This window comes from Pseudopipra pipra, chromosome 9 (assembly GCF_036250125.1).
Source record: "Pseudopipra pipra isolate bDixPip1 chromosome 9, bDixPip1.hap1, whole genome shotgun sequence".
Classification (NCBI taxonomy): domain Eukaryota; kingdom Metazoa; phylum Chordata; class Aves; order Passeriformes; family Pipridae; genus Pseudopipra; species Pseudopipra pipra.
The window spans coordinates 2,440,512-2,454,203 of record NC_087557.1 but is presented as its reverse complement, the minus strand read 5'-3'; the positions used below and the strand labels follow the sequence as shown (position 1 = coordinate 2,454,203).

The window sequence follows — 13,692 nt, the reverse complement described above, 5'->3', positions numbered from 1 at the left end:
ATTGGGCAACAGGAGGTCAGCAGGGCACAGTGTACCTCTTCTCTCTTTCCTATTTCCCCTCTTGACTGAAATGATTTTGCTGGCAAAAATCAGTGTCTGTAACAGCAGTGAACTCTTCACCCTGCTCTGGAAGACTGTGTCTGTCTTAAACTCTGTTTATTCTTCAGCTTATGAAAGTGGCCACCAACCAAGCCTCTGGAAACTGTGCTTAGTGTAAAGACTGTGTGAACAATATTAGTTAGTACAAGAACTTGCTCTGTGGAGAGGCTCCTCCTTCCAGATCATTGCTGAGCTGATAAATGCTCGTAAGAATAGGATACCCTACCTAGTTTTCGTGGTGGAACCAGTGGGGATGATGCTGAGTTTGTGATGTGGGTGGGGAAAAGGAGCACAGAGGAGGAGGAGGAAATGCACAATTTGGTCATGGAGCAAGGCACATCTGTCTGTTGTGGCCTTTCCTGGCACTGGGATGTGGAGCTGGGCTGGCACTGTTGGCTTTGCCATGGTGGTCATGGAGCATTGGCTGTTATGTGATACCTGTTCTGAGGGAATAAAACAGTCCTGAAGCTCCAGATAAAAAGTTTGGCCACCACTAACCTAAACCATGAAGGCTGTACTTGTTGCACATATGGTGGTAGTTTGCCTGAGCTGACTTGTGAAAATTCCGTCCAAATGGTTTTGAAATGTAGAGTCTTCCAAGCTGCACAGTGTGTTTCATGTTTGCAGTGAAACCTGAAATCCAGAATGTGTTTGCATGTTAATTTTTGGTTGTAAATACTTTTTTGTAGCTCTGAAATTGTAATTCCAGCATTTCTCCTGTCAGCAAGCCTAACCAAACAATATTACTGACAGATATCCAAATACTCTAATTGAAAATTCAAAGTTGCCACAATATCAGGGCAAGAAACAGAAGAAACAACAGACTTAAATGGAATGGGACTTGTAAAATGAAATCTGTATGGGATTAAAGGTTAATTGAGTTTTGAGGAAAAACCAATACAGTTCAGATGAGATACGGAGAGTGGGAGAAATTCTCTTTACTCTTATTTAACTGTTGGTTTATTTCGGATGCCAGTGAGCAGCTGAATTAACCAGAGATTGCTGTGGTTTCCCAACTTGCAGCAGCAATGTGCCAGTATTTGTACACAGCTCTGATAGGAGAGCTCTCCAGGCTGGAAGAAATTTGATGGTTTCAGTGACACAGAAGAAATCTTCAGGCTCTTTTCTCAGGAAGTTTAGATGTTTATTGTACCTTTTATTCTGAAAAAAAGGAGCTTAAAGCATTAAGATATTTGGTTATTTTCCAGTTGTCTTCTGGTTTTTCCACCCTTAGTTGAAATTTGTCAACAACTGTCTAAGTTATTCCTGGAAAACATAGCTTGGTCTTATTTATCAAAATCAAGTTGAAATGATGAAAATTCCTTGCAAATGCAGGATTTAAGGGCATTCCCACAAGCATACGTTTGTGCAGTATCTGCATAAGTGGGTGTGGATGAAAACCTACATAAACCAGGAAAAGCAGATAAACAGATCACTTCCCTCCATTCAGGACAGGTGGAAACCATGCTGATTCATCAGCTTTGTTTCCCCTCATCCCCCCCAGTCTGTAGGATTGTCCATGGGCAGTTAGTGTCCTTTTAGCTGCATGCGTGTAAGAAAGTCTGGGATGAGTTTCCTGAACAAAATCCAATGGTCCTGTAACTCCCTAAGCATCCTTTTCCTGTACTGCTAGCATGAGCGAGATGCTTTTTTGCACAGTGTAATCTGACAGCCCCTCCTTGTATTTGGGCTAAAAATGAAACCAAGGTTCTGCTGATATATTTTAGTTAAACATCTCACCCCAAGATTAGCAGGAACAGTGTGTCATCTGGGTTCAGTTCTCTTGGTGCTTCAAGTTTGATCCTTGGCATGGACAGCATCATGCTGCACATGTGCCAGTGAGGGTTTTATCCTCACAGACGAGGCAATCCCACCAACTGTGTGTGCTCCTGGGGGTTAGTTTCAGGATTAGACACCTTTTTCCTCCATGAAACCCAAGATTTCATGGACAGGGAAGCTTAGTACAAAGACTGCAGACAACAAGTCATATGGTGTGGATATGCAGCTTCAGCTTGGTCCCCAGACTGCAGCAGCGACTGGTGAAAGGCCCCACAGGAAGTGTTTGATTTAGCACTTCCACTGGAAGGAGCCATGAATACCTTGTTTCCTCTCTGCTATTTTCCCACAATATGCCATGGAACAAACACTGAGCTTTTCCCACTGGCACAGGAGGGAACGAAGAAATTACATTCTGCTGTTGATTATGTTTGTAAAGTGTGGTAGTTATTCGAAGTGGCCATGGCGCAGCTCAGCAAAGATACTTCAACTGGGTGTGTTTTTTGTTCTGTTAGATACAGGTACATCAGTTGTAGGTACATACAATTCCAATTCCATCAGCACAGCTGTATGCAAACCTTGTGTTCTCTCTGTGTTTGCTTCCAGTGAAATAGCATCAGTCTTACGGGCCTGGCTCGATCAGTGCTCTGAGGATTTCAGAGAGCCACCTGACCACACATGTTTGCTGAAGTTGCTGGATTACCTGAAGAACAATATGCCCAATTCTGACATGGAGAGTAAGGTGCAGAACCTCTTGAAGCAGTTCCAGAGCCAAGAAGCGGAAACTGTTGGTGAGTTACCTTTCACTTCTGTCTTTCTGTTCTCTCAGACTGTAAGGGATTTATGTGGACCATGTTTCAACACCTCTCATGCTTATCAATAATAATGTGAGGCTCACCAGTGGCTTGTTTCTCATTTCTTTTTTTTTTTTTTTTTTTAAATCTCTGTGTGGGGCTCTGTGAGGGAGGAAATACTCTTTCAGTATAGGTCCCCATATCTGTCTGTTCTGGGGTGGATTGGGAAACCCAGCACTTCTCTAATATTTAGCCAAAACTTTGAGATTGCTGCAGCAGCCAAGTGGTTAATTGTCAGCACACTTCCCATGCCGTTGAGTTAAAACACAGCTGCTCTCTAGCTGGGCTCCTCACTTCAAATTCCCCCCCCACACACACAAGGAAACCCCTGACCAACAAAAAACAGAGCTGTGACAAAATACAGCTTGAGTCACAGGTTTGTTGTCCTGCAGCTTTTCTTCCTAGTTACCATCTTGTCAAAGGAAGTGTCTGTGACTGTTTTTTCCTATTGGAGTGGCTGGATGCTGGAATCCAAGGACAGAGGAAAAACTTACGTTATTGGGGGTCACAGTCTACTGGAACAATAGTGAACTGTAGTAACACAAATCTGTGTGCACCATCAAGCATGACACATCCCCTTATCCTGCTCAGAAAGCTTCCTGTGGCATGAGCTGGAAAGTCATAGGAGCTCACATAGTATGTGAATGAGAACTGGAATCAACTTCCAGCTTTGGTAGAGGGATGAGAGGGAATAATTCATGTCATAAAGGAAATGGTAGAAAAAAACCCTTTCATCCCGTAAAAATCATGTCTGCCGGATGTTCCAGAAATACCATGTCAGTGCATAATACTGTGAAATGCCAAATGAACTCAGTCACTAACATAAAAAGGAGTAATGCACAGAGCCCAGTCCTCTTCCTTATTGAACACAGGTACAGGATGGCTAATATGTGCCCATTGATGACCTTTCCTGGGTTGGGTTCCCCCAGGTCAAACAAAGCAAGCTAGAGAGAGCTCTATTTGGGTCCTCTGTTCTTCAGAGTGAACAGAAGATTCCAGCAGCCTGCTTCTGTTCTGCATTTGTTTCCTCAAGTAACAGCTGAAAATATTCTTTTTTGAATCATACAGATGAGTCAATTTGAATGATAACATTTCCCAAATTGTAGCAGAATAGAGCCTGCTAATTAGGGTATCATAAGAGTAGGATAACAAAATTAATCTGTGGAGTCTTCAGAGAAGAGATTTAGGATTGCCTTACTTGATCAGAGCTCCATCTTTGTACATTTCAGAGATTTCTTTCAAAATTCTTAGTATGTTGTCTGCAATCCTTGATGATAATTATTGTTCCCAAGCATTCATTGTGCTCTGAATTTACAAATTTGCATCCCAGTGCTGCCACTTGACTTGGGTATTCAAACCTCCACCCCGTGCTTCCATCAGCCATGCCAGTAGTTAGATTGCAGTGCCAGACAGGTAGATAAAAGCTGTTCCTGGCCCCAGTTCTTGCAGCTTGAGCAAATCAAAGCAAGGACAGACAGAGATAGCAAATTCAGAAGGGGCACGTGGTTGTTCTCAGTGCAGTCAAGAGAGCAGTCAGGCTTTGAGAGGGCTGAATGGATCAGAGGGCTTTGGAGATGATGAGATACTTGAGTACAAGAGGATTCCAGCTTGTTGTAGAGCAGGGAGAAGACTGGTTACACATTTATGAAGGAGAAAAAAAGGCATGGAAAAAGAAAAGGAAAATTTGCATTGCATTCCAGGACCTGGCTTTAAGGGAGCTGTGAGGTTTTGAGTAGGGCTGCAACTCAGTGATGAGGATTTTGAGTTGAATTTCAAGAGCTGAAAGGGAAAGGAGGAGTTACAAAGTCAAAAAGAGAGAGATTCTTGTAATAGTTCAGTCGAAGTCCATTTAGTTATGCATATTGTTATAAAACAGCCACAGGAAAGTAACTCTGGAACAGAGATCTCCATTTATCACATTGAGCTCTGTCAGTAAATTGTGCAATTCAAATGTACAGATGGAAATCAGCCTGTAGATATAATTTGTTACATCAAAACCATAGCAATTTACAGTGATGATCGTTTGGTAATGAATGAAGGAAGGAAAAATGAAGTATTTTGAAAAACAATGATTCTGTATCACTTTATCTGCTGTTGTTGCTTGAATGTTCTGCTTTAATTGGGTATGAAGTCTTGCATAACATACTTTGTTTTTGTTAATGAAATCTCACTAGTAGTAAACTCAGTACTTTCATTGTTAGTCTTCAACAAGTCCATAATTTTTCCTCCCTCCTTATGGAATTACTGTTGCCTTACAGTAAAAAGGATTAAGATTTATTTTGAGGGGTTTTCTGTTTGGGAAACAAGGGCATATTTCTTGGCATTTAATTTTTTATTCCCAACTTCTGGGAGCCAAAAGGTGACATGGCTGTGAAACCTTTTCCCTGCTACACTGTGTCAGGTTCCTTGAAGGGGAAAGCTCTGCTCTCTCACCTTTTCTCTGCTGCCCAGTGCAAATTTAGAAGCATTCAGCAGAATGCTGTAGGTGCTCACTCTATTCCCTTTCCTGGGAAAAATTCCCTGAGAGGGAAAGGTGAAGAATGGTGGAATAAACCCTCCTCGATATAGTCCATGTAGCCATAAATGGTGCTGAAAAATATTATTTCTCCTTTTATTTCTGGATATAAGAGCACTCCTCATGCAATATTTTGGGGATATTACTGCAGCCTCATCCCTCTGTAGTTTGATAATTTTTTTAAAACTATAAACACTGGAAAGTAAATTAACAAAATTCTGCACTGTTAACAAGGAATTTTTGCTGGAGTGATGGTGATGTTTTTTCTTTCAGAAAAAAATAGCAAATGGGATAAGCCACTTCTCTGCTAAGAGAACCTGAACATCTCAGTTCTCTCTATTCCTTTTTCTTCCACCTTTACTTTGCCAATTTAATCTTCTGGTCATTTTTGTCACGTATGCAGCACAGTGGGGCCATTACATCAGGCAGGACCCTTGGGGTGTTCTGCTGTAATACAGGGATGTTTCAAAATAAACAAACACCTGCTTTGATTCATTGTTTGCTGTGTAAGTTTACTGAGTGTTGGTTTCCATCCTGTCCAGATGGGTTCTGTAGCACTTCCTCCAGTGACCTGGTTGATGGAGAGGAACTGGAGATCAGCAATCCAGAAGAATTCTCCTCTTTTCAAGACCATATTGTGGCAGAACAGTTGACATACATGGATGTGGTATGTAGAGTATTATATATAATTATATATAAGTGTCTATATAACATTATATAATATATAGTATATATTATTTAAAGTTATAGTAATATAAGTATAGTGTTCTAGAACAGGTCTGCTGTTGGGACACAGAACACAGCTCTGTCATTATTCCAACTGCTTCAGTCACTGGGCTTTTGCCTTCAGTCATACTGAAGGTGTGTTTTGTTTCATTTTTAAAAAAAAGTGGGAATATATATTTGTCGCCTTTTTTGCAAAATTTAAGACTTGACACCTGAGAAATAGCATGTTTTGACTATATTGCTACCTGGCCTGAAGATGTCTAGGTTCTCTGAACTGTAGTGCTCTAATTTGCTTTGTCTGTATCAATCTCCTTCAAAATATCATTATATAAAAAAAATTCACCTTGATTATGCTACTAATATAAAGGTGTCCCTTTTTTTCCCAGTACTGTTTAACTGACAGTTCTTTTAGGGCACCAAGCCTGTAAAGATTATGCCAAAATGTATATTTTAAATTAAAAAACCCCAAATATTTATCTTTGAATACCGTATTAGATTTAAATCCAGTTCATACTGTAAAACCTGCATTTGTCCTCATGGATAAAAGAGATTTAGGAGAATCCTGCTGGCTTACCACACCTCTGTTTCCCTCTAGATGCTCTTCAAGAAAGTTGTGCCCTACCACTGTTTGGGATCCATCTGGTCTCAAAGGGATAAGAAAGAAAACAAGAACCTGGCTCCTACTGTCAGAGCCACCATTACTCAGTTCAACACAGTTACCAAATGTGTTGTCAGCACTATCCTGGGGACCAAGGAGCTCAAAATCCAGCAGAGAGCCAAGATCATTGAGAAGTGGATTCATATTGCACATGTAAAGCATTTCTTCTGTTTAATGTTTTTTTTGGGCAGGTGCCTTGGAGTGAGGGAGTTGGGAGGGGAGGAGGGGGTTGTACACATTGGTCCCAGGCCATCTTAGTTCTAATTCTTTCTATTTTAACCTGATTTGCTTTGTGATACCAAAGGAATATTGCCCTTCCTCTCCTTAGTTCTTCCCCACCATGGAAATGGAATTGCTACTTGGCCATGTCAAGGGTTTAGAGAAGTCCAGACAGACAATATCTGTAGCTCTTCCCTTGTCCACTGATGGAATTGCTCCATGCTGGAAGGCCACTGAATTGGTCAGGCAGGACTTGCCCTTGGTGAAGCCCTGCTGGATGTCTGGAATCACGTTCCTGTTCTCCATGTGCCTCAGCAGAGCTTCTAGGTGGTTCTTATAGCAGATTCCATGTTTCTTAATCTTTGCATGAAAGCGTTTTTTCCATGCCTTCTTTACATAACTCTAGTTTGATAGTTTCTTAGATTTTTGTCTTTAATATTTTACTGTCACCTTTTTAACTCCCCTCAGAGCACTGGGCAGCTGGCAGTAACCAAGGTCTCTCTTGTAAGAGAACATTTCAAGCACTTCCACAGGGATGTGTGTTGACTTCTAAGAATCACATGGATTCTTTCTGAGCTGTACATAACAAGCAGTCAGGAAAACCTCAAGACAGAGCCTTGACAATGCAGTTCTGTGCTTCCAGAAGCAGCATTTAGTCCCGGTACCTGAGCTCTGGCAACTGCATGGTTCAGGAAACTGGTATGGGGAAGGTCTTTCACCTCTCCTGTGGCACTGACGTCTGCTTGCTTTTGTTATCATCTAATGGATGCTTTATAGCCCGTGTGAAGGCATTGGGAAGTTTGATTCCTTATTTTCTACATGCAGATCTTTGGGTTGCAGAGGGCACCAGCTCAAAGGGCCTTCGTGGGGCAGCCTGGGCTGGCAAGGATGAAGAGCTCCCTCATCGTCACAAGGCAGAAGGGAAGCCAGGACAGGCACTGCTCTCATCATACCTGCTCTGTGGATGGAGAACTTTGTTCTCCACCTCTGCTGATCCAGTGCTTCTCCCTGTACTTAGTTCGTACACATAATTAAATGCTCCAGTCGCAGCTAAACATCAGAAAAATGCATGTGCACGCTCTACAGAATAATTGCACATGTACAGCAGCTGGGTGCATATATACTTAGTTGCCCACTTCTGAGGAAAGTTGCTTGCTTTGTGCATGCAAATGAGTGTTTTGAATAGTTAGGTGCCTGAATTAGAAAATAATCCACTCATTAAAGTGCAGTTATTCACTGACATCTAAGCCTGTAATGTAGCAGCATGGAGTTCCATGTTTGTTATCTCTGTGACTTTTGGATCCATTTTCTTGGTTTCAAAGAAAAGTGAATGCTTTTTCCAACTGCCAGTCCTCTCTGCTCCACCTAGGTCTGAGGTTCCTGAGCAGGAGCAGCCAATTTCACTCAAACAATATTTTCTTTAAAAATAAGAAGTAAAAATTAAATCACTAATATCCTGTTATGCTTACATTTTTTTAAATCAACACTGTTTCTGCACAGGATTCTTTCTGGTTTTCTCCCTGTGAAGGACACAGCATGAAACAAAGTTATTCAAACCAGTCTTAAAAATTCTTCTTAATACAAATGAAAGCTTGCTCAAGTTTAGTCTGCAGTCAGTTAAATCACTGAGAACACTAAATCCAGTATTGAATTCCTAATGTCCTTTAAATTATACAATATGCAGTTAAGTCAAGATGGTTCCAAATTGGATCTTCCAGTCCAAACTCCTGTGGTACTGGGGAAAAAAAAGGAAAAGCTGATAATTTGTGCCTCTGAATTCATTTTCTGCCTAACCTGAATTTCAAGTTGAACATAAAGAAAGGTCTCATTCTTAAACATGCCAGTCCCTGAAGAAGAGCTGTTATGTGGCTTTTTTTGGCCCCAAACCATGCAAAAATAGCTTTCAGGTCTGGCATGTCCTACCACCTGATCTTGAACTTGGTCTTTGTCTTACGTAACTGTCCACCTGCTTCAGGTGCTGTCTGCCCAGCCTCTCTGCTTAAGCTACACTTAAATGTAGCCTCCTAATTCACACAAAGACCTTTTTTTTAGCTAAATAACTGGGTGAGTATGTACTTGCCTTAGTTGTTAAATCATTTTTAATGCAACTCCTGAACAGAGTTGCTGCATTAAGGTCTGACTTCTGCTTATGCTGAGGTTGCTTTACATTTGTTTGGTCCTACAAAGGAAATAAATCCATGTCTGTTTTTCACTGTAAGGATCCTTTAGGTAATCAGCATTACTGGGGTAATAATCAGCCCCATAAAATGTTCAGAAGCAGAATTGGAGTTTGAATACATTCTCATCTCTGTGCTGCAGTCAAATTGGCAGGTGTTTTGTCTGCTGAATTTGCATGTACAGACACCTGTTCTGAAGTTTGTGGTGCCCGTGCTTTTGTTCATGAACCACCAACAGATTTCCAGGAAGTTTCTTGAAGAGTCACAGACCAGACTTGCCCCCTCCTTCTGGCTTCCATCTGCTTTAACAGGAATCTGTGCTACTCTTTTTGAGAATTAAGTTTTTCCTTATCCTTTTCCATCAAAGCTTTTACTACAGAGAAGCTGGATAAGAAATGTTTGTGATCCCAATTGTGGAAAAGCTGGGAAGGTTTTTCTCTTTAAAGAGAGTAGACACACTTGAATAACAGGTTATTCCTTTGCATGTCTTTAATTGACACTTAGATGATTGAGGGTTTATATTTTAAATACCATATACAAAGAGGCAAAGCCTTGTTTTTCCCCTAAAGGGTAAAAGGGATTGGTACTTATAAAGAGCTTTTTAAGAAGTGCAACCTTTGTGCCTTTTAGCCTGGCTTTATGGACTTGGTTCCACTTTTGTTTTCACTGGGAGAACTGGAAGCTGGAAGCACAAATACAGGGCAGTGAGGAAAATAAGATATAAATGCCAAAGCCTATAAAGTGTTTGGTACGTAGAGGGAGGAGTGATATTTTTGATGCTCAGTATTTGCACAGCTGCCTGCTCAGCAGTGAGAACCTGTCACAGGCGTGACACTGGTCAGAGAAGAGCTCTAAGGTCTCTGTAATGCTGCCATTTAATGCTCCTGTGTCTCTAACTGCTCCTTTCACAGGAATGTAGGATCCTGAAGAACTTTTCCTCCTTGAGGGCCATCATTTCAGCACTGCAGTCCAACTCCATCTATCGGCTTAAGACGACCTGGATGTGTGTTTCAAAGTAAGGCTCCCCCTCAGCTCCCGAGGGCACAAAGCTCAGTGCTCCTGCTTCTCATCCTCTTGCTGTTCTGCTTCTTCAGGGACATCACTTCTGTTGGAAGAACCTCCCGTTCCTGGGAGGCTCAGACCCCTGCTGTGAGCTCCTCTTTCATCCCCAAGGGCAATCCCTACTGGATTCTGTCCTTTTTAGCATACTGGATCTTCCACAACCTCTTTTGAAAAACTGTGGCACTGGCTACTCCCCCAGCTCGTGCACACCATTCCCAGGTCACCATGATCTTTCCATGTTGTCCTGTTTCCCAGGAAGTTCGAGGAGGTCCAGCTTGCTACAGGCCCTCACTAATCTAGTCCTGATATTTCCATAAAATATATCCTCAAACTACAAAATCTAGTATTGAAGATAATATTTCTTCCAGGGGAACACCTTTTTGTATTAATAATTCTTTACCTGGCATATTTACTGATTGCCTCACAGACACCAGAGGTCTCTGTGTAGAAAAGATGGTGTTCTGCTCATTCAGTTTGGGAAAAACAGATCTCTTTGCCTTTGATAAATTTAAAGATCGTTCTACCAGGCAGTATCCTTCTGTATTTTCCCTACATAGAGGTGGGATGTGCCTTCTGCTTCCCCATACCATCTAGTATTGGGCAAGAGAAAACTTCCCACACTTAAATGCTTCCAGCTTTCCAGAGAGCATGGAACAGGGCAAAAATTAAGTACTTGGGTTACCTCTCAGCAATTCTTCTGTTTCTTTTTATCCCTTTAACCTGTTCTTACACCAGTCTCACACTTTGCAGTTTAGTTGAAAACCCTGCTCAGGGTCTGTGTGGCCTGACTTGACTAGGAGCAACAGAAGATCCCAGGAAGGCTCCCAGTAGATGTGCAGCATCTCACTGGATGCATTCTGATGACATCACCTTTTATAAGCCCAACTGTTAATGATTCATGAGAAAACAATGGAAACCTGATCTGATTTTGAGTGCTTACTAATGACCTAAATGATTTAATCTTTTCCTGTTCAGGGACATCCTGCTGATGTATGAAGAGCTGTCTGAGATCTTCTCAGACCATGACAATTATCTGACAAGTAGAGAGCTGCTAATGAAGGTGAGAATTAGTGTGGGGCCTGTGATCTCAATTAAATCCGAGGTTAACCCTTTTTGTAACCAGCTGCCAAAGCTCATGTCCCCCTCAGTGACCAAATGTGGTGCTTCAGGGAGGTAAAACCTGGGCTTTTTGCTGGGCTGAGAGCTGATTTCTGTGTTCCTGGAAGAACTTGCTCTAGTATTAGCCCGTGGCACTTGGATGCCCACAAAGAGCAGGCTGCAGCAGCGTGGATCCGAGGGGACAGCAGGTCTTGCAGCCCTTCAGCCCACTGGGTTGCACCACTGTAGTGCTTTTGAGTTCACGGAAACAATTCCACTCAGCTTCAGCTGAGGAATTAATTCTAGATGTTTATCTGACTATCCCATACCTTTCTTAGAACTAGAAGGACAGGGCTGGGAATTCTGAAGGAACAGGCTTCCTGCTCTGTGTGTGGCCAGATGGACAACAAAGCAGGCTCTGTCTGGAACAGTTTGACTTGTGCACTCCCCTGGGTGAACCCCAACAAGCTCAGGAGCCTGAGAGGGGTGAGGAAGAAAGCAGGGAAAGGTTATATTCTGCAGGAACTAAGGAATGTTTGTGGCAGGTTTTTTTCTGTTTACATAAAAAAAGTTCCTATAAACTGGGTAACCAGTTTACTCCTTGGCAGTTCTGTCCAGTCAGTCTGGCATTTCTCCCTCACCCCTCTTGCCTTGGGATCTGGAACACTGTGTTTTGCTCAGGAATGGTGGGTGAACACCTTCAAACCTGTCAGTCTGTTTTGTTTATCATCCATTTATCAATATCTGTAGGTAATTTTTAAAGCAGGCGAGACAATAATAAGCATAAAGGCAAAAATGTGTGTTCAAAACAGCCTATTTAACTAAATATTAGCAGACAAAACAACTCAATCTGAGCCCAGACCTCTGGCTCCCAGCAAATCACTCTCTCCAGCTTCCCTAAGTAGATTTGCAAAACATTTTGAAAGCAGTGAGAGAAAAATTCCACAGAATAGCTAGAACCTCTCCCCTACTTTTCATTTTGGGCCGTTTGGAGGATTATTATCCACTGAATCCTCAAAGTCTTTGTTTTATTTCACTATAAATAGTCTCTCTAGGGAAGCTGTGTTTGACCTTGCCTATCCAGCCTGCAAATCCAAGTGTAGAGCAGACAAAATGCCCTAGGAAGCAGGTTGGCTGGCACAGAGAGGGAGCAGTGTTCTCTCCTTCTGAACAGACATTCATAATGACTTGTGTCGCGTCTATCCAACCATTGGAGAAAACCAGCAGTGACTCCAACATCCCCCGCATATCCAGGGAAATAAAGGTTAAAGATCTATTGTGAAATAGCTCATCCATTCATAGGAAAGCTGGAGCTGTGGGGATGGAAACCTATTCCTTTCATTTCCTGCGCGGTTTTGGATTAGTCAATAAGCCGCAGTCGCTGGTTCTCTGTGTTGGTGTTCCAGCAGAAGAAAAACAGCAAAGCATTACATAAGATGGAGATGTTTACTTGCAGCAGGCCTGATTAGGGAATTAAACACAAATCCTGAGGGTCAAGAGTGTTGGGATAGAGTTCAGGGAAGCATCTGGACACCTGAAGTATGTCTAAGCTTCTCTGATTTAAACTCTCAGGAGATTTGCAGCAACACTTAGCTTTGGCCAGAGTAGAGCTGTTTTACAGAAAAATTCCCGTATAGTCCTCTTGTGGGATTTTATCCAAAATTCCCAATTAGTGTCCAAGTCCCAGAAAATCAACATGATTTTACACATATGTACCTGAAAAGCAAATAATTTTGCTAGCCCAGCTTGTCTGGTTAAACATATTTGCAGTTATTTTACACAGGTGTAGTTTCCAGCTTACCACTTGGATCCTCCATTAATTGCCTTTAATCCCTTTTTACCTCACAGGAAGCAACATCCAAATTTGCGAATCTGGACAGCAGCGAGAAAGAAAATCAGAAAAAGTCACAGAAGCGACTGCAACTTCAAAAAAATAAGGTGTGTTTGGGGTTTTTCCTCCCCTTTTTGGTAACATGATTAACCCTAACTGGTGTAATTAATTCTTAATTCTGTAAGAAGCAAAAGCTAGAAAGGTCTTTACCAGAGTGAGTGTGCAGGTGATTGATGGACATGAACTTGTGTCAGTCATTTTCAGCAGTCTTGTATCTGTCCTACAAGAAAGAATTCCATTATCTACTCCTTTAGAGAGAAACATGGGAAAGCCATACAATTTCCATGTAGTAAAACACATGCTGTAAATGCTGTAGTACTTGTGATAAGGAAAATTAGCTCTGGCCAGAGCAGAAGTCTCATTTACTTCTAAGCAAGGTCATGAAACTTCTGACATACCAGCTTGAGAATTGCACGGGGCTTTTACAGAGATTGCTTTGTAAAATGCGTCTGGGTTCCAGTCTGCTGGTGAAAATGGCTTTTGTCTCAAAGTTGGCAAAGATTTAAAAGCACAGGGGGAGAGAAATCTGGGATAGGGAGGCCAAAGTGCTGAATATGATTTTTGTCTATCTGTTTGTTTGACTGGAAAAAATACAGCTCCTTCTGGATGGTAGAAAC

The 13,692-nt window shown here is 41.8% G+C and overlaps 1 protein-coding gene across 3 annotated transcripts in view; it reads left to right on the top strand.

Moving 5' to 3' along the window:
• RGL1 (ral guanine nucleotide dissociation stimulator like 1) overlaps positions 1-13,692 on the top strand; it is a 53,827-nt gene that overhangs the window by 31,654 nt on the left and 8,481 nt on the right. For all 3 annotated transcript variants that reach the window (XM_064664077.1, XM_064664075.1, XM_064664076.1), the window contains 6 exons: positions 2,482-2,666; positions 5,787-5,911; positions 6,566-6,781; positions 9,936-10,039; positions 11,062-11,146; positions 13,033-13,122. In XM_064664077.1, the coding sequence (XP_064520147.1) occupies positions 2,482-2,666; positions 5,787-5,911; positions 6,566-6,781; positions 9,936-10,039; positions 11,062-11,146; positions 13,033-13,122 (805 nt within the window). The remainder of the gene's footprint in view (positions 1-2,481; positions 2,667-5,786; positions 5,912-6,565; positions 6,782-9,935; positions 10,040-11,061; positions 11,147-13,032; positions 13,123-13,692) is intronic.